The sequence below is a fragment of the Nansenia antarctica genome, assembly GCF_963989245.1.
Source record: "Nansenia antarctica genome assembly, chromosome: 1".
Lineage (NCBI taxonomy): Eukaryota > Metazoa > Chordata > Actinopteri > Argentiniformes > Microstomatidae > Nansenia > Nansenia antarctica.
In genome coordinates, this window is record NC_137674.1 from 105,539,840 (window position 1) to 105,558,455 (window position 18,616).

Here is an 18,616-nt window from a genome sequence, read left to right on the forward strand (position 1 = left end):
CCATTATTGCCAGTATGTTTTATATGAAAGGGTTAACTACTTCAAAAAGCGATCCAGGCTGGATTCAGAATGACACAGTACCACTAAACATATTGCATGTGCCATAAAGTTGCATGGAGTATGTGTTTTAGGAGCAGTATCCCATTCAGAAACAGGCACACGGTCATAGATACTTAGTGAGAGATGCACTGACCATGGTGTTGCTTGCATGCCTCCTTTTAAGACTTGAATAGGTCCTGAATACAGGTGGGACACTGTCGTGAAGGGTCGCTCTGCCTTCCTCACTAAAGTGAGCAAACTTCCTTCCAAATCTGAAATTAACACACATTCTCTTCACCGGAAGGTTGAATTGTAGGGCCAGGTGTTACCCCAAAATCCTCTTGATAATAAATGTACAAATACAATTATTATTTTTGTAGCACTGCAGCATACCTTCCAGCCCAAGGTTTTCCACCAGGACAATACACCACCACCTTCTCAGGACAGGAGAGACATGTCATCCTAAAGAAAGAGCAGTTACTCAATTTGCATTCAAAGTCTTATAGCATATTGATATAATGGGTTCTTGTTTTCTTAATACTTACAATGCTGAAGTCAAAGGTAGCCTCCATGGCGAAATACCAGGCATACTGTAATGAGAAAAGACACAAAGACAAGATTACCATGTGACAGCTTATAACTCAGTGAGAAGGTAGTCACACACATCCAATGAAATGTACATGGCTGATAACTCCATAGGAAAGTGATATGAGAGGTCTGCACACATGAATGTTCCTTAATACCTTTTATTGCACACCTTTTTATTTGCAAATGCACAAACAGAATGTTGGTCAGGTCTAAGTGGTGGTCAGTCATTGTTACATACATTTCCCCTTTTTTTGATGGTTTTAAGGAACAATCAAGTGTGCCATATCACTTGGTGGCATTACCATAACTCACCATTATCATGAAGACACCGCAGCCACTGGTCTGCCTCGGAAGCCCCTGTACGAAGAAAGGTTACAGTTAGAGAATAGTAGGTAATTATGACTATAGCTATAATATGATAGTAACATTCAAACAATACCTCCAAATCCAGACCAGTCTTCTCTGTCCAGGATCCCGCAACAATTTTCTCAGCAACTTCTGGTTATATGCATAACTGCATTTTGTTGTTGGTACTTGTACTCAGTGTATCGGGGGGGATACACACCCGTGGACTATTATAACCTTAGTGGCACTAATTTAACACTAACACTCTATATAGACTAAATGGGATTTAAATGGTGGACACTGACTAAATAACTGAGGGGGAGGGGACAGGTATCAAAGATGGAACAATTACAACATTTAATATATACAGATAACATACACAAATGCACATACATATAACATTGAAATATATCTAGCCTATCTAATGGTACCAGTAGCCCGGGTTGTAGCACATGTGGTGATGGTGATGGATGGAGGGAGAGGTGGAAAGTTCAGTGGAAACTCCGTGGAGGTAGCTAGTAGACAGATGGATCGTCTTCTGAATATCCCGACTCAGGACTGGACGGGCACGTCAGACTCACGATGAATTGGAGCGGAGATGGCTAGCGTCGTTTGCTAGCCGCATCCCACGGTCCTAGTTCGTTGTTCACTTCAACTATCCACACAACAGCAATCTTTAACTTCGGTTTACTAGAGGTTTATGATTTAGCTTATATGTAGTTGATACATTTCTCTATCCTAGCCACTCACGAGTCCCGAAATTAACCCTCTTCTCCGTTACGAAACCACCAACTGACTCGCCGTCGTCAGGAGCACTAAACATTTCCTCGCGAGAGCATTCTAGGGTGCGTTCAACAAAACTCGCACAATTATCCAGCAACACAAAAACGGCAACGTCTCACAACAGAACACACACAGCATTCAAACGAGTGGCATTAATAGAAAACAACAAACTTGGGAACCTGAAGGGGTGGGAGTGGGGTGAACTACTACTAATAATAAATATAATTGACTCCTATTTTAACTAATTCGAATTCTTACTCTGGGCCTTCAGAACAGCCGCCCCCTAATTAGTGGGCTAATTAGTTAACTTAAACAATAAGGCACAGAGTCATGTCACGTCAGGTGGTTGAGTCAATTACTGTCCATCGATCTCTGACTAGGTTGGGGGTATAGATGTGGAGGGGTCGGGTCGATCGTCATCCTGGGAGTCTGGGAAAGCAGGGAGCTCGATCAATTTCGCTACAGGTCTGATGTAGGTCCGCCCTTGGACTATGACTTCAGCAGCCCTGACCTTCCCGTCCGATCCCTCAATGACTTTGCTCACTCGACCCGCTGGCCACATGGCTCGGGGCAGCGACTGGTCCACAACCATTACGACTGTCCCTACTGTCAGGTTGTCTCTTTCCTTGACCCATTTCTGGCGGGCTTGAAGGGATGGTAGGTAGTACAAGAGAAAGTGGGACCAGAATTGATCGGCCAGCACCTGGCTATGTCTCCACATCCTCCTCCCACGCATCTCATCTTGCCGGTACACAGCCTGTGGTAGGGCAGGGTCCAGCCGCCCCATAAGGAGGTAGTTCGGTGTAATGGGGTCGACATCAGCTACGTCCGTGGATACGTAGCCGAGCGGCTTAGAGTTCAGTACCCCTTCTATCTCTGTGAGGACGGTGGCCAGAACCTCATCTCCTACGGTCTGGGCTCCCAGGACTGTGTACAGGGCTGCCTTGATAGACCGCACCTCCCTCTCCCAAGCCCCTCCGAAGTGGGGGGCGTTAGGGGGGTTGAATTGGAAGGTCACTTGTGATGGAGCAAGGCGGGTCCTGAGCTCTTCGCTCATCTCTTTGAAGCTCTCCCTCAGCTCTGTATCTCCTCCGCGGAAGTTAGTTCCTTGGTCAGACAACAGAACCGAGGGGGTCCCTCTCCTGGCCTGGAACCTCCGGAACGACATGAGGAAGGAATCTGTACTCATGGATTGGAGGAGGTCCATGTACAGCTCGGGTAGTCATACATTTGTAAACGATTCCCCACCGCTTCTCTGTTCCTCTTCCTCTCTTCACACTGAAGGGGCCAAAACAGTCCACTCCGGTGGAGTGGAAGGCCCGTTCTCCGACCCTGAGGCGGCAGGGGGGCAGGTCTGCCATCTTTGGTATTACAGGTTGTGCCCTCCACTTACGGCAGTCAGCACAATTCCGTTGGAACCTGCGTACGGCTTCTCTCCCTTGTGGGATCCAAAAGCGTCGCCGGATCTCCGCGAATACTCGCTCGGCCCCAGCGTGGCACACCGCCTGGTCGTACTTCTGGATGACTAACTCTGTCACCCTGTGACGGGTACTCAGGACGATAGGGTGTTTTGTGTCCTCTGATAGATTCGGGGCCCTTCTCAACCTGCCACCCACTCTGATGAGCCCCTGGGCGTCAAGTTCCGGGGCTAGGGTCAGGAGTCGACTGTCTGATGCGACTGGCTTTCCTTGTGTCAGGCACTCCCTTTCTTCTGGGAAGGAGTCCCTCTGCGCTCTCTGCCACACCAGGAGCTCCGCTTCCTCATAGTCAGCTGCACTGAGGTCGGTAGTAGTGGGGAACTCCGGGTGGTGCCAGAGGAACGTTTTCTTCTGGAGGCTCACCAATGTCAGGCAGTCATCCATGTTGGGGCCCTCCGGGGCCTGATCTTGACTCAGCCCGCAGAAGAGGGACTTCTTGATCTCCGACTCATCCTGACTCTTCATCAGGGATGGTTGGGTGGGCCACTCCTCCTCTGGTAGCCGGAGGAACTCTGGTCTGTTGTAAGAGTTAGGGAGGACAAGATTGGCAAGGGACGTCCCTCTAGTGATAACATCTGCAGGGTTTTGTCCGGTGTCTATGTACCTCCAGCACTCCGCTCCTACCAGTTCCTGGATCTCCGATACTCGGACTCCTACAAACACCTTGTACCGGCAGGATTGGGACTGGAGCCAGGTGATAACGGTCGTAGAGTCCGACCACAAGACGGTATCACGCACAGGTAAGGTGAGTTCTTCCTTCACCAACTTAGCTAACTGTGCGCCAACCAGAGCTGCGCAGAGCTCCAGGCGCGGGATCAACTGCTGCTTTCGTGGGGCTACCCTGGATCAGGCTAGGACGAAGGCGACGTGGACCTCTCCTCCCTTGTCCTTAGCCCGAAGATAAGCCACTGACCCGTAAGCGGTCTCCGAAGCGTCACTGAAGATGTGCAGGTCAATCTCACTGGTCTCCAGGTTGACCATCGAAGTGAAGTAACTCCGGGGGATGGCGATCTCGCAAAGCAGGGGGAGTTCTTCTTCCCACTCTCTCCATTGGTCAGTGAGATGCTCCGGGATGGGGTCGTCCCAGCGGGTGGTGTATGGGAGTATGTAGCCTAGGGGATCGTACTGGCTGGCCAGGGTACTGTAGACACTCCTCCGGGTTATGTGTCTTGTTCCCGGCTGTGTGAGTCTCGCCTTTGGTGGTGTGTGTCGGTAATGCAGAGAGTCGGTCTTGTGGTGCCAGACTAGACCCAATGTCATCTCTTGAGCTTCGCCTGGTGTCTGCGCCATCCATGTTTCACTGCTCGCGGCTTTGGCCTCTGGGGGGAGGCGACGGAGGACTCGGGGGTCACTGCTGGCCCACTGTCGGAGGTCGAACCCGCCCTTTGCCAGCGAGGTCCGCAGCTTCATTTGAATGCTCTCCGCTTCTTCAGGAGTAGCGACGCTCTGTAGACAGTTGTCCACATAGAAACACCGCTCGACACTGTGACGGACATCCTCTCCGGCGTCGGGGTCTTCGGCGACGTGCTTCTGGAGCGCGAATGTGGCGCAGCACGGACTACAGGTGGTGCCGAAGGGAAGTACCTCCCACTGGTAGATGGAGGGATGTTCGTCGTCGGGTTTCTCTCTCCATAGAAACCTCAAGAGGGGTTTATCTTCCTCCATCAGCCGGACTTGTAGAAACATCCCTTTTATGTCTCCGCTGATGGCGACCTTGTCCTGCCGAAAGCGGATCAGGACTCCAAGGAGGGAGGGTCCAAGTGTGGGACCAGGAAGGAGTAAGCTGTTCAGGTTCTGCTGCCCTACCTGAAAGCTGCAGTTAAAGACTAAGCGGTCCTTTCCGTTGTGTGAAACTTTGTGGTGAGGCACGTACCAGGACTCCTCGGTCCGTTCGGCTTCCTGGTCACCGATCTTCCTCACGTAACCGGCCACCATCAGTTTTTCCATCTCAGCTCGGTAGATTGCTGCTTGTTTGGGATCCTTGGCTAGGCGCCGCTCTGTGCTCCGCAGGTAGTTACCCGTGATTTCCTTGGGCACACGTAGAGTCGGCATACCTTCTCGCCGTAGGAGGGGGGTCACGTATCTTAGCACTCCTTTGTCCTCGAGCCTCGTGGTCTTCTGCTCGAGGAGGGCTACTGCAAACTTGTCTTCCTTGGATCGGACCATCTGTCTCTCGTTCTTAAACGGGAGGTCGTCCAGTTTCCACAACCGTTCGACGTGCTGCAGGAGGGTGGAGTCTATGTGGTCCACCTTTGTGTACATACATCGGGTTGATGTAGATCGACCATGGGGCACGGAGATGGGACCCTGGAGGGTCCACCCCAGACGGGTCTTAATCGCAGCTGGGCATCCTCTGGGTCCGAGGTAGACCGCACGTGTAGGGACTATGAGGTCTGCGTGGTCGGATCCAATGAGGAGGGTCGGGGTGACTCCATTGATGGGCGGTATGGGTAGATGGCGCAGATCTTCGTACTTTTCCCTCAACTGTTGGATGGGGTAATCGTAACGGGACAAGCCAATATTGTGGCTGGTGAAAGCTTTATTGATAGTGTATCGCTGGTCGGGTCGGTCAGCCGGTGAAATCGTGAATGAGACTCTTTCTCCTGTGATGGTTTTCAGGTCCCGACGGATGGTACGGAGGGTCATCTTCTCTTCGGGTCTTCGCAGGTTCAACTGAGCCGCTGCTGAGGCGAGTAGGAGCGTCCTCTCTGATCCATCGTCCAGTACTGCGTGGGTGTCGAGTACTTGGTCATTGTAACCCGGACGACCTTCAGCAGTACTCTGGAACTCTCGCTCTTAGCTGGATCGATGTAAAGGACGTCGGCCTTTGACTCGGTCCGCGGAGTGGAGTTCTTCCGGTTGTAGTCGTGGAGGACCTCGAGATGCTGACCTTCACATTTACGGCACTTCTTCCTGAGAGTGCAGTCTGATGCTTTATGGCGGCGTGCACACCGGAAGCAGCGGCGGTTGGCTCTGATCCACTCCTCTAGGTCGATAGGTTCAAATCCGGCTCGAAGGACCAATTGTATCGGGGGGGATACACACCCGTGGACTATTATAACCTTAGTGGCACTAATTTAACACTAACACTCTAAATGGGATTTAAATGGTGGACACTGACTAAATAACTGAGGGGGAGGGGACAGGTATCAAAGATGGAACAATTACAACATTTAATATATACAGATAACATACACAAATGCACATACATATAACATTGAAATATATCTAGCCTATCTAATGGTACCAGTAGCCCGGGTTGTAGCACGTGTGGTGATGGTGATGGATGGAGGGAGAGGTGGAAAGTTCAGTGGAAACTCCGTGGAGGTAGCTAGTAGACAGATGGATCGTCTTCTGAATATCCCGACTCAGGACTGGACGGGCACGTCAGACTCACGATGAATTGGAGCGGAGATGGCTAGCGTCGTTTGCTAGCCGCATCCACCGCTGGACTGGCCATACAATCTTTCTGCCCGCTGGCCCGCAGATGGGCCGCGCTAGTTTTGGGCCGGTCAAACTAGCGCGGCCCAAAATAGCACTGAATCAAGCGGCGGCCCCCGTTTATACTAACACATGGGCTGGCCCAATCACACACCTGCTGTCCATCGGCCCCCTCCCCCACTCTGATCCCTCGGCCGACAACCCAAGTACAGTGTCATGTCCGTAGATAAGATAGTGAAAGGGGGTGCCCAGAAATTTAGGGAGAAAAAAAGTAAGAAGCTAGCAGAGGATGCCTCAAAATGTCAGAAACGGACAGATATGTTCTCTGCATCGACTGTGGGGGCTAGGCCTACTACAGCTGCGGCTGCCACAGCAAAATCTTTACCGCTAACTAACGTTAGCACTGATGTGCCGTTAGCAATTGAGGAGGAGACAGAGGACACAGCTAGAGAGGTAAGCAATGTTGTTACTTGGTTTTACAAAAGCAAAGTTATGTTAGTCGCTTGCATTGGCCAGATTAAGGGAGCAGCAGCAGAGAATGTCTTATGACTTATGCTAACCCGGGCCGTACAGGCAGCATGATTGCATTGTGCTTCACCAGGACTTGGCTGGAATTCATGCACACACAGTGATCTCTCTCGTGGTGTAACGTTAGTGCTGCTTGGCTGTGGACTCTATAGCTAACGTTAGATGGGGGTGTTCTGCATTTTGTGACTTTCTATTTTGTTGCTAGCTAGCAAGTTGAGGTATCACTGTCACTGACATAAATGCAATACCAACAATGGGTGTTAATAATACTTTTTATTTGAAAAAATAAAAATAAAAATAAAAATCTACACTAGCCTAGTTCAGAACTAATGAATGCTTTTTATTGCATGGAGAAATAAAACTCATGCAGTCTGCAACCCAATAATGTTGTCTTGCAACCTTCCATTTGAAATGACTGGGCTTCTGGTGTAACATAATGCAATCATGCAGCCTGTGTGTACATGTAAATGAGAACTTTGCTGATTTTGACAACCAGTTAGTTTACTTCTCTGTCCATGTCTTGTTGAACCAGGTTGAGCTGCTGCTGCCCTCCCCAGAAAAGCAGAGTGTCAGGGAAAGAGAGGAAAAGGAGAGATAAAAAGATGAAACAGAGGAAACAGAGTGCCACGTTCAGGACTTCAATTACTTTGCCTGTCCTGAGCCTTCCATGCTAGATCACTTTTTAGATTACCACCCTCAGCAGAGAACCAAAAATACAGCGGCACAAAAGTATTTCACATGTGCAGATGGCACCAGTAGGAAGTGGCTCACATATTGCGAAGAACAGCATACATTGTTTTGTTTTGTCTGTATGGCATTTGGCAATAGCACTGACCCCAGAAAATGTATTACTGGAATGACAGGATGGAGACGTGCGCAACAGAATGTGGAGGAGCATGAAAAGAGTGCTACACACCGAAAGTGTGCTGAAGCCTATTTTCTAAGAAGTAGAAAAGGAGATATCCAGAGCAAGTTGGCTGGCAGTCAGATGTCTGCTCATAGGCAGCAAGTAAGAAAGAAACGCCAGGTTTTGGAGTGTGTTGTGGATGTGGTGAAGGTGATAGGCAAGAGGGGCTTGAGCTACAGGCATGTGGAGAACGAGGCAGCATACAAGTGGGACGACAGTACCCTGGATCATGGCAACTTTTTGGAGCTCATCCTTATAATAGGAAAGTGCAATGTTAGCCTCAAAGAGCATCTTGAGGAGTGCATTAAAAAGAGCAAAGAATTGCATGCATCCAGTGGAACAAAAGGTAGAGGGTCCCTCACTTTTTTCCGTTTGTGTTGGTTGATCTGGAGTTCACAGGCAGCGTTTTGACTTGGTGAGTATACACTATATAGACATGCTGCAAATCAGTTTTTTGATTCCCAGAAGATTCTGATCTGAATCAGTTATGTAATCACTTATCATGTCTTCTCACTCCTTGTCTCTTTATCTCTGCCCCTCCCTCTACTCTGTTCCTCTCACTATCTTTTCGGATATGGCCATTAATTGTCCAGGTGGAGATTGAAAGGGCTGAGCCTTTCGGAACTGGGTGAGTATCCAATCTTTTCAGCTATAGCCATCTTTTACATGTGTTGCTGTACCATGTCTCACATTTCTCTTGTGTGTGTGTGTGTGTGTGTGTGTGTGTGTGTGTGTGTGTGTGTGTGTGTGTGTGTGCGAGCGCGCGCCTCACAAACATAGTTTCATCTCCCAGGAAATCCCCCCTCCCCTCTCTGCAGCAAAGGTGTCAGGTAATCAAGAGGTATAATTGTTTTAGGTTTTTATTTTCAAATTATCAATGTGGATCTCAATTGTGGATCTCAATTGTACCTACAAATACTTAAATACACAATTATTTCGACCCAGGTCTGATCTGCAATACATTTACATTTACATTTACAATACCAACTATTGGGAATTTGCATTTACAATAGGCCCTGTACTGAAGAACGTGGGCTCATGTTGACCTCACAAACACTGAGACAAAGCGGGTACATTCATGTAAGGTACAGTCAGCTGTCTGTGTATCTATTAAATGTGTATCTGAAAGGTATGGCTATTTGAACTGATAACAGAGCAGGATGCACACAGACAATAAAAAGTTGGATAACAGCTTATAACGGCAGCTGTTACCTGCACAGAAGTTTAGTAAATCCTTAAATTGTCCTTGTAGGAGCCTATATCAAATAAGATATTTCAGTGTGTGCTTTCCCCCTCCTCTAATGGTCAGCTATGACAGGTTTAGGCTAGTTAAGGATGACTCCAGGGTGCAACTGGTCTGAGTGACTTTTAATTAGTACATCTCTATCTCTCTCTCATTTTGGGAGGAGAAAGAAGAGATCAGAAGAGATAGAGTGGGAGAGCGTGTGCAAATAGGCGGGAAATTAAGTGTAGGTGGGAAGTGTTTTTTTTTAGCTGTTGAGCTGAGCAATCAGTCTGACTGCCTCAAGCTCCAGCAGATTGAGGGGGAGTACAAACCACTGGTCCCTGGGGACTAGGACCATTGCACCCTTTGCCAGCAGATTCGCAATCTCCTCTCAGAGTGCCCTTGTCTTTACTGGGCAGGGCAAAAAGTCTCTCTCACCCCCCCTGAATAAATCAATAAATAATTCAGTCATTGGCTACCTATAGGAGTAAACCAATAGGAGCAGAGCTCTCCTATGGGGCAGAGCTCCACATAATAGAACAGTTGAGCCTACATTTCCTACTACAACATTGCTAAAAGATTGAAATGGTTGCAGTCATAATAGTGTCTAAATTTTACCATGTGCTGTTGTAAGGAGTCAATCTTATCAGACCATTCCAAACATCTTGATTAATGTTATGTTCTTTTACTGATCGTGAGTGTGTGTGTGTGTGTGTGTGTGTGTGTGTGTGTGTGTGTGTGTGTGTGTGTGTGTGCGCGTGCGATGTCCTTTTGCTTCAAGGAGTGCCCATAATGCCAAACGTTGTCCCTAGCAGAAGCTCCTCCCTCGACAAAAATCCCCCACAAGAAAAAAGAAAAAAAGAGGCAAGCGATAGCGCGCGCTTCGTGTACAGCCTGGTCTCAATCACGTCCTCGTAGCTGAGATAAATTCACCCCACAACTTCACCGAAGCCATAATCTTACTGAACTCAACATGTCTGGAAGAGGAAAAGGAGGAAAGGGACTTGGAAAAGGAGGCGCCAAGCGTCATCGCAAGGTTCTCCGTGATAACATCCAGGGAATCACCAAGCCCGCTATTCGCCGCCTGGCTCGCCGTGGGGGCGTCAAGCGTATCTCTGGTCTGATCTACGAAGAGACCCGTGGTGTGCTGAAGGTGTTCCTTGAGAACGTTATCCGTGATGCCGTCACCTACACCGAGCATGCCAAGAGGAAGACCGTCACCGCCATGGATGTTGTATACGCTCTGAAACGCCAGGGACGTACTCTGTACGGCTTCGGCGGCTAAACTATTCGGAAACTCAACCACCCCCTACAAAAAACAACGGCTCTTTTAAGAGCCACCCATCTCCACACAAGAGAGTTGATTCCATTATTATAACACATTTTGTCAGGCCTGTACATTCAACAGGTTAAGCTATCATGAAAAAAAACATAAGTCGCCAAATCAATGTCAACGCAAGTAAATGCGAAATGTCTTGACATTCCACGACTAGAAATGACCATCCCACATGTGCACTCTAGAAAGAAAATGGTTATTATGGATTATTACGCACACAACACAGTGCAGCCCCTTTTTCTATTGCATCTAGTGATATTAATAATAATGCATGCCCTTGTCGTACCATCCCAAAAGGACAATTCCTGGTAGTAATCGCTAGGCTGGTTGGGAGTTTGGGGGACTTGGTGTTCTATGTATATCATTCTCAATCTTCCTCTTGACGTTTTATGTTCATATCGCCATCGGAAACAAGGCAACCCGACAGCCGAGTGAAAAAGTAAGGAAGGGGTGGGGGGAGGAGACGGCGCGTGCGCAGATAATGTATTTACCCGCGAGGCAGGCTAGAGCTTTGGAAGTGGATGTCAGCAGCCGCCTAATTTGCATAGCCCCACCTTTATACTACGGGTGTGCGTTTTCCGACTCTTCATTCGTTTCTGAGAAGTAACGAGCCACTATCAACATGCCTGAACCAGCGAAGCCAGCGCCCAAGAAGGGCTCCAAGAAAGCCGTCACCAAGACCGCCACCAAAACCGGCAAGAAGCGCAGAAAGTCCAGGAAGGAGAGCTACGCCATCTACGTGTACAAGGTCCTGAAGCAGGTCCACCCCGACACCGGCATCTCCTCCAAGGCCATGGGAATCATGAATTCCTTCGTCAACGACATCTTCGAGCGCATCGCCGGCGAGTCCTCTCGCCTGGCCCACTACAACAAGCGTCGTACCATCACCTCCAGGGAGATCCAGACCGCCGTGCGTCTGCTGCTCCCCGGTGAGCTGGCCAAGCACGCCGTGTCCGAGGGCACCAAGGCCGTAACCAAGTACACCAGCTCCAAGTAAACATATTTGTCTACTACTTACCCCCAAAAGGCTCTTTTAAGAGCCACCCACCCTATCAAAAAAAGCAATTCCATAGTGAGTTGAGCTCACGTGCTACAAATCAGTCGAATTTATATGCTGTACTGATTGTGTGTATTGCAACAAGTAAGTACAATGTATTTATACAGCACCTTTCCCAGACCAAGGGTCACAAAGTGCTTTACATAACAAGGAAGAAAACACAAATAAAACATAATACAAGAGTGAAAGACACAGAGGGTTAAAACAGGCAGAACGAATATATAACATAACATAAGCATGTATAAGGCATATGTATCAATTACTCGATGTTACAATTTTCAAAGACTCCAGTCCTTGAACGCGCCGGAAGTTTTGCGCGCCTTTTTTGTTTTTCCACTCTGCCATTGTTTCGTTCAACTGCTGGAGTAGTGTACTCACTAGTCGTCTAAAACGGTTTCCGGTATTAATATAATGGACAGGAGTGACTACACTGCATACATACGCATGGCCAATTTCTCGGAACAGGTGGATTTAAACATAAATCGTAAATATAACAATGGTTTAAACGGCGTTCACCGCCAAGACATGCTCACTTATCTATCGATAAAATGCTTTCATATCACCCCAATGATGTCATTAACTGGCCAAGTCAGTGTGACAAGTCAATAAAAGAGCAATTCCATAGTGATTTGAGCTGACGTGCTACAATGAAGTCGACGGTATAGTATGGTATAGTAGATATTATATAGTACTGGTGTTTAATAACTCGATGTTACAATCTTCAATGACTCCAGTCCTTAAGTGATATCCCTCCCAAAGACCTCTTAATCCCCACTACCTCCCAGTACAGTTTCTCCACAGTAAATAAGTTAATAATGAAAACATGTAATTCTTCATTTTTCTAGCATTGTGAATGCCTGGTCCTAGCATAGATGTATTTTTCTTATGATGACTGATGGATAGGTGATTCTTAGACAACCTGGCTAACTGGAAAACGAGTGTTTTTTCAAATGTTGTTCAGAACCAGACTCGACCAATAGAATTTAGTGTCGGGAGTCGCCTACTTTGCATAGCCCCCCCATTATATCGCGGCTGCACTACCTCCACCCTTTCATTCGTTTCTGAGAAGTAACGAGCTGTTTTCATCATCATGCCTGAGCCAGCGAAGCCTGCGCCCAAGAAGGGCTCCAAGAAAGCCGTCACCAAGACTGCCACCAAAACCGGCAAGAAACGCAGAAAGTCCAGGAAGGAGAGCTACGCTATCTACGTGTACAAGGTCCTGAAGCAGGTCCACCCCGACACCGGCATCTCCTCCAAGGCCATGGGAATCATGAATTCCTTCGTCAACGACATCTTCGAGCGCATCGCCGGCGAGTCCTCTCGCCTGGCCCACTACAACAAGCGTCGTACCATCACCTCCAGGGAGATCCAGACCGCCGTGCGTCTGCTGCTCCCCGGTGAGCTGGCCAAGCACGCCGTGTCCGAGGGCACCAAGGCTGTGACCAAGTACACCAGCTCCAAGTAAACATATTTTCGCCTGTATTACTTACCCCAAAAGGCTCTTTTAAGAGCCACCCACCCTATCAAAAAAAGCAATTCCATAGTGAGTTGAGCTCACGTGCTACAAATCAGTCGAATTTATATGCTGTACTGATTGTGTGTATTGCAACAAGTAAGTACAATGTATTTATACAGCACCTTTCCCAGACCAAGGGTCACAAAGTGCTTTACATAACAAGGAAGAAAACACAAATAAAACATAATACAAGAGTGAAAGACACAGAGGGTTAAAACAGGCAGAACGAATATATAACATAACATAAGCATGTATAAGGCATATGTATCAATTACTCGATGTTACAATTTTCAAAGACTCCAGTCCTTGAACGCGCCGGAAGTTTTGCGCGCCTTTTTTGTTTTTCCACTCTGCCATTGTTTCGTTCAACTGCTGGAGTAGTGTACTCACTAGTCGTCTAAAACGGTTTCCGGTATTAATATAATGGACAGGAGTGACTACACTGCATACATACGCATGGCCAATTTCTCGGGACAGGTGGATTTAAACATAAATCATAAATATAATAATGGTTTAAACGGCGTTCACATGTGGATAATCTAGTACAATCAAGAAGTTAGCCTACCACTACCGCCAAGACATGCCCACTTATCTATCGATAAAATGCCTTCATATCACCTCCATGATGTCATTAACTGGCCAAGTCAGTGTGACAAGTCAATAAAAGAGCAATTCCATAGTGTTTTGAGCTGACGTGTTACAATGAAGTCGACGTTATAGTATGGTATAGTAGATATTATAGTACTGGTGTTTAATAACTCGATGTTACCATCTTCAATGACACCATCTTCAATGACTCCAGTCCTTACGTGGTATCCCTCCCAAAGACATCTCAATCCCCACTACCTCCCAGTACAGTTTCTCCACAGTCAATAAGTTAATAATAAAAACATGTAATTCTTCCTTTTTCTAGCATTGTGACTGCCTGGTCCTAGCATAGATGTATTTTCTTATGATGACTGATGGATAGGTGATTCTTAGACAACCTGGCTAACTGAACAAAGAGTGTTTTTTCACATTTTGTTCAGAACCAGACTCGACCAATAAAATCTAGTGTCAGGAGTCGCCTACTTTGCATAATAATTCAATAATAATTTTGCCATTTAGCAGACGCCTTTATCCAAAGCGACTTACAATTACGAATTACAGGGACATTCCCCCTGGAGTAACTGAGGGCTAAGTGCCTTACTCAAGGGCACACTAGTAGTGGTGTGGTTTTCAGGCGGGATTTGAACTCACAACCTTCCGATCACAAGTCCAACTCACTATCCACTAGACCACCACTACCCCATAGCTCCCCCTTTATATAGCAGTTGCACTACATCCACCCTTTAATAATAATAATAATAATATTATTATTGTTGTTGTTACCATCATTATTATAATTATGTTTATTTGTTTATGTAGGACATTAAAATAAGGTGTGCGTTACCATGTATAATATCTCCCACATCGACAATCTTCAAGCTCTGCTAACGTCTAGCACACACAGGAATATCGTCAATGGTACAGTAACAGTAATATATTTGAATATTGCCATGTAGCCTACAATTATTGTTGGGAAAATATAAATGATCAAATTGACAGGTAATTGGCCTATATAAGCTGTAGGTCATTTAAGATTGAATGTGCTTGTAAACTTGTGTGAACAATCGTTCCCAAATGTGTCAGGAACCAAGAGAACGTTGTGAGGGCTTCAAAGCAGGAGTCCACCCTGGTTGTTCTAGGTCGAGAGTCTTATCAGAAGGATAGATCATGTCCCTGGCTATCTCAGCAGGCCTCACAGTGCCTCACAGGCCTGTCCCAGAGTGCTCTGCAGCAGACGTACATGGAGGCCAGTCAGGTGCCAGGCAATCTTCCCTGCAACCTATCCAACGGCAGGCCCAAGGCGGCTGGCAGCAAGAAACGCCAGAGAGAAGCCAGCCAGAGTGAAGGAGGAGACGTCAGCAGCTCAGCCAAACGCTCCCGCAGTCACCAGCCCAGCAGGACATGCTGCAGTTGCTAGACGATCTCGCAAGCCTACACACCAGAATGGATCTTAAGTGACATTCTTCTCACTCACACACACACACACACACACACCTCCCAACTATGAATGAATGAATGAATGGTCTTTATTGTCATTGCTACAGTACAGGTACCAAACAACGAAATTTAGGAGGGGTGGCTCCCCTGGTGTTAGGAAAAAAACACTTTTAAAAAAATCACAAGAAGGGAAGGAGCTGGTTTACATAAATAAAGGCTATGTACACACTATCCACTATACTATACTGTACAGATAGACGACTAGGGTTGTCATATTGCACAATAGTGTTATTGCACATTTATTTAAAGTGTCGCAGTTTGCAGGCTTGAAATGTACATATTTGTGCCTCAGCACTACACCTGATTTTTTTCAGTCCAGCAGCTGCCATCAATCCGTCCAGACTGTCCAGGGCCCAGAACCTAGGTCTTTGCTGTGTTCAGGGCCTGGACGGCCCTGTGGTAGAAGATGTTCTTCAGTCTGTTTGTCCTTGCGGCCAAGGTCCTGAACCGCCTTTTCGAGGGCAGCCGGGTAAACTACCCCCCCCCCCATTCCAATTCACACACATCCCCCCATTTCCACTCCCCACCTCCAAAAACACACAATCCCAACCCCCCCCAAAGTTCTGTCTTTTTTTATGCATACCAATATGATTTGGACATCACGGTATTGCTGTCTTATAATAAACCAATACTTTCATACAGTGGTGACCCTAGCTGTCTCATCCCAAAATACCTCTGCAGTTTACAACTTTAAATTGCAGCAATGGTCCCAAGTAAGCTCAAAATACATGTTGACACAAGACACCCCACTTATACTAGCAAAGACATTGACCACTTAAAGCTATTAAGACTGCAAAATGATAACTAGAATAAATGCATGACGTCATGTGTCCACTTAGCAAAGTGCAGGATCCAGCTTCTTGGAGCTAATAGCAAAAGCGAATGTTTGCCGAATCACTCATTCTACCACCAAGGAAATTGTAAAGATAATGAAGAGAGTCACCACCACCATCACCATCACCACCCACGGACAAGCTCCCAGCCCCATCCAGGCGATTGTGTTTTACGCCCCCGAAAGAGCTCACATTTAAAACGCCCAGCACCACATTGGGGAACCTTCAACCTTGTAACTCCCAGCCAAACAACCTGGCTACCAGGACAACGAGTATTGGTCGCAATCGTATACATTTTTAAGCAGTTTAGGACACAAATAGAAATAGCACAGGGAAAGCTGTGCGCATCGCTCCCTCCGACGGTGGAACGGTGGGGTTTTGAGCGAATCACAACAAAATACACGAGGCCTTCGCGGCCCACATGATTTTATTCTGAACGGAGGCATGTCTGCTCGCTGTTCCGTTCAAATTTGGACCTCAAGTCGGTTCCATCGGTGACTTTTGGCCCATTATTGGCGAGGAGAAAACACAGACGCCAGCACATTTTGTCATCCAAGACTGCCGAGCATAGATGGTTGAGTCTGTACGGTTCTCATGTCGCGTTTAAGACCAGCCCCCATCTCCGGGTTGAGCTTCATTATCACAGAGCAGCATCGCAGAGTGTTTTGTAGCCCGCAACAAACGACACTTTCTACAGTCATGGCAGAAGTCGCACCAGCCGCCGCCGCCGCCGCTCCGGCCAAGGCACCTAAGAAGAAGGCAGCAGCCAGGCCCAAGAAAGCAGCTGGCCCCAGCGTCGCCGAGCTCATCGTCAAGGCCGTGTCCGCATCCAAGGAGAGGAGCGGCGTGTCCCTGGCCGCGCTCAAGAAGGCGCTGTCTGCCGGTGGTTACGACGTGGAGAAGAACAACTCTCGCGTCAAGGTCGCCGTTAGGACCCTCGTCACTAAAGGCACGCTGGTCCAGACCAAGGGCACTGGCGCCTCCGGCTCTTTCAAGATTAACAAGGAGGCGGTCAAGAAAACGGTGAAGAAAGCCGCCGTCGCAAAACCCAAGAAGGCAGTAACAAAGAAGCCCGCCGCCGCTAAGAAGTCTCCCAAAAAGGCCGTTGCAAAGAAGCCCGTCGCCGCTAAGAAGTCTCCCAAGAAGGCAGTCGCAAAGAAGCCCGTCGCCGCTAAGAAGGTTGCCAAGAGCCCCAAGAAGGTTAAGAAACCCGCACCTGTCAAGAAAGCCCCGACCAAGAGCCCCAAAAAGGCCGTCAAGGTAGCGAAGCCCAAAGCAGCCAAGGCAAAGAAGGCAGCCCCAAAGAAGTAAACTTGTGTTGACAGTGTTCATGTTGACACCACAAAAAAAGGTTCTTTTAAGAGCCACCCACCTTTCCATAAAAAGTGCATTTTCATCCATGTCGACATAACGGAACTTTCTAAAATAAGAAGGTCCGATTTACACCAGTCTCAATCACTGACCTATGCACACGAGAATAATAGCTACTGTATATTAAATATTGAAATGGCCTTAATGAGAGTTTAATACTTTACACAAATATGTTTTAACAAACGATATATTAACTCACTCGGTCTCTGCGTGAGCGAGGAGGGGGGGGGGGGTCTGTGCTAGACTCCACAAAATACCTTTCAATATCGACATACGGTAGTTTGCTATATATAACGTTATTTGGATAGAAATTGTCAACTTTTCGCTCTAGTAGTAGCCTACTACATTGCGTATGGGGAGAGCTGTGATAGCCTAATGCACTTCACTTTTCGCTGTAATGCCAATAAGGAGTATTGTTTCGCTATTTAGTATATTATTAGGAAATTATTGGTTTGATTTGAACTTTGATTTCTGGCGCGCGAGGGAAACTCACAAAGGCCGAGTGAAACAGCGGCCAATCGCTGGGCGGCGGGAAGAGGCGCGCGTATCCGGGTTGCTGATTGGATGAGGTGGCATCGGCCCGGTGGCCAATGAACGCTGGTCAGGCTGAGCTATAAGAACACCACCCCAAGCGAGCAAGTAGTATCCGCTTTTTCTTTATCTAGCACAGAACTCGCTTTAAGTTTCAAGATGTCAGGAAGAGGTAAAACCGGAGGCAAGGCCAGGGCCAAGGCAAAGACCCGTTCTTCCCGAGCCGGACTCCAGTTCCCAGTGGGCCGTGTGCACAGGCTCCTGCGCAAAGGCAACTATGCCCATCGTGTGGGGGCTGGCGCACCGGTCTACCTGGCCGCCGTGCTCGAGTACCTGACTGCTGAGATCCTGGAGTTGGCCGGCAACGCCGCCCGCGACAACAAGAAGTCTCGTATCATCCCCCGTCATCTGCAGTTGGCCGTCCGTAACGACGAGGAGCTGAACAAACTGCTGGGCGGTGTGACCATCGCTCAGGGCGGTGTGCTACCCAACATCCAGGCAGTGCTTCTCCCCAAGAAGACCGAGAAGCCCGCCAAAGCCAAGTAAAAGCTCT

General features: G+C 47.8%; 5 protein-coding genes across 5 annotated transcripts; all 5 read left to right on the forward strand.

Annotated features, from left to right (window-relative positions):
• Nucleotides 1-10,307: 10,307 nt before the first annotated feature.
• Nucleotides 10,308-10,619, forward strand: LOC308167649 (histone H4; the record flags this gene model as incomplete). Its single annotated transcript, XM_080542083.1, has 1 exon — nucleotides 10,308-10,619. One exon carries the CDS (start codon nucleotides 10,308-10,310, stop codon nucleotides 10,617-10,619), a length of 312 nt encoding a protein of 103 aa, XP_080398209.1.
• Nucleotides 10,620-11,292: 673 nt separating this feature from the next.
• LOC308167482 (histone H2B-like) lies at nucleotides 11,293-11,667 on the forward strand (the record flags this gene model as incomplete). Its single annotated transcript, XM_080541900.1, has 1 exon — nucleotides 11,293-11,667. The coding sequence occupies one exon, from the start codon at nucleotides 11,293-11,295 to the stop codon at nucleotides 11,665-11,667; it is 375 nt and encodes a 124-aa protein (XP_080398026.1).
• A 1,150-nt stretch (nucleotides 11,668-12,817) lies between these two features.
• Nucleotides 12,818-13,192, forward strand: LOC308167548 (histone H2B-like; the record flags this gene model as incomplete). Its single annotated transcript, XM_080541965.1, has 1 exon — nucleotides 12,818-13,192. The coding sequence occupies one exon, from the start codon at nucleotides 12,818-12,820 to the stop codon at nucleotides 13,190-13,192; it is 375 nt and encodes a 124-aa protein (XP_080398091.1).
• A 3,668-nt stretch (nucleotides 13,193-16,860) lies between these two features.
• On the forward strand, nucleotides 16,861-17,472 carry LOC308167278 (histone H1-like; the record flags this gene model as incomplete). The annotated part of the gene is made up of 1 exon (XM_080541666.1): nucleotides 16,861-17,472. One exon carries the CDS (start codon nucleotides 16,861-16,863, stop codon nucleotides 17,470-17,472), a length of 612 nt encoding a protein of 203 aa, XP_080397792.1.
• A 750-nt stretch (nucleotides 17,473-18,222) lies between these two features.
• On the forward strand, nucleotides 18,223-18,609 carry LOC308167377 (histone H2A-like; the record flags this gene model as incomplete). The annotated part of the gene is made up of 1 exon (XM_080541794.1): nucleotides 18,223-18,609. One exon carries the CDS (start codon nucleotides 18,223-18,225, stop codon nucleotides 18,607-18,609), a length of 387 nt encoding a protein of 128 aa, XP_080397920.1.
• Nucleotides 18,610-18,616: the final 7 nt, after the last annotated feature.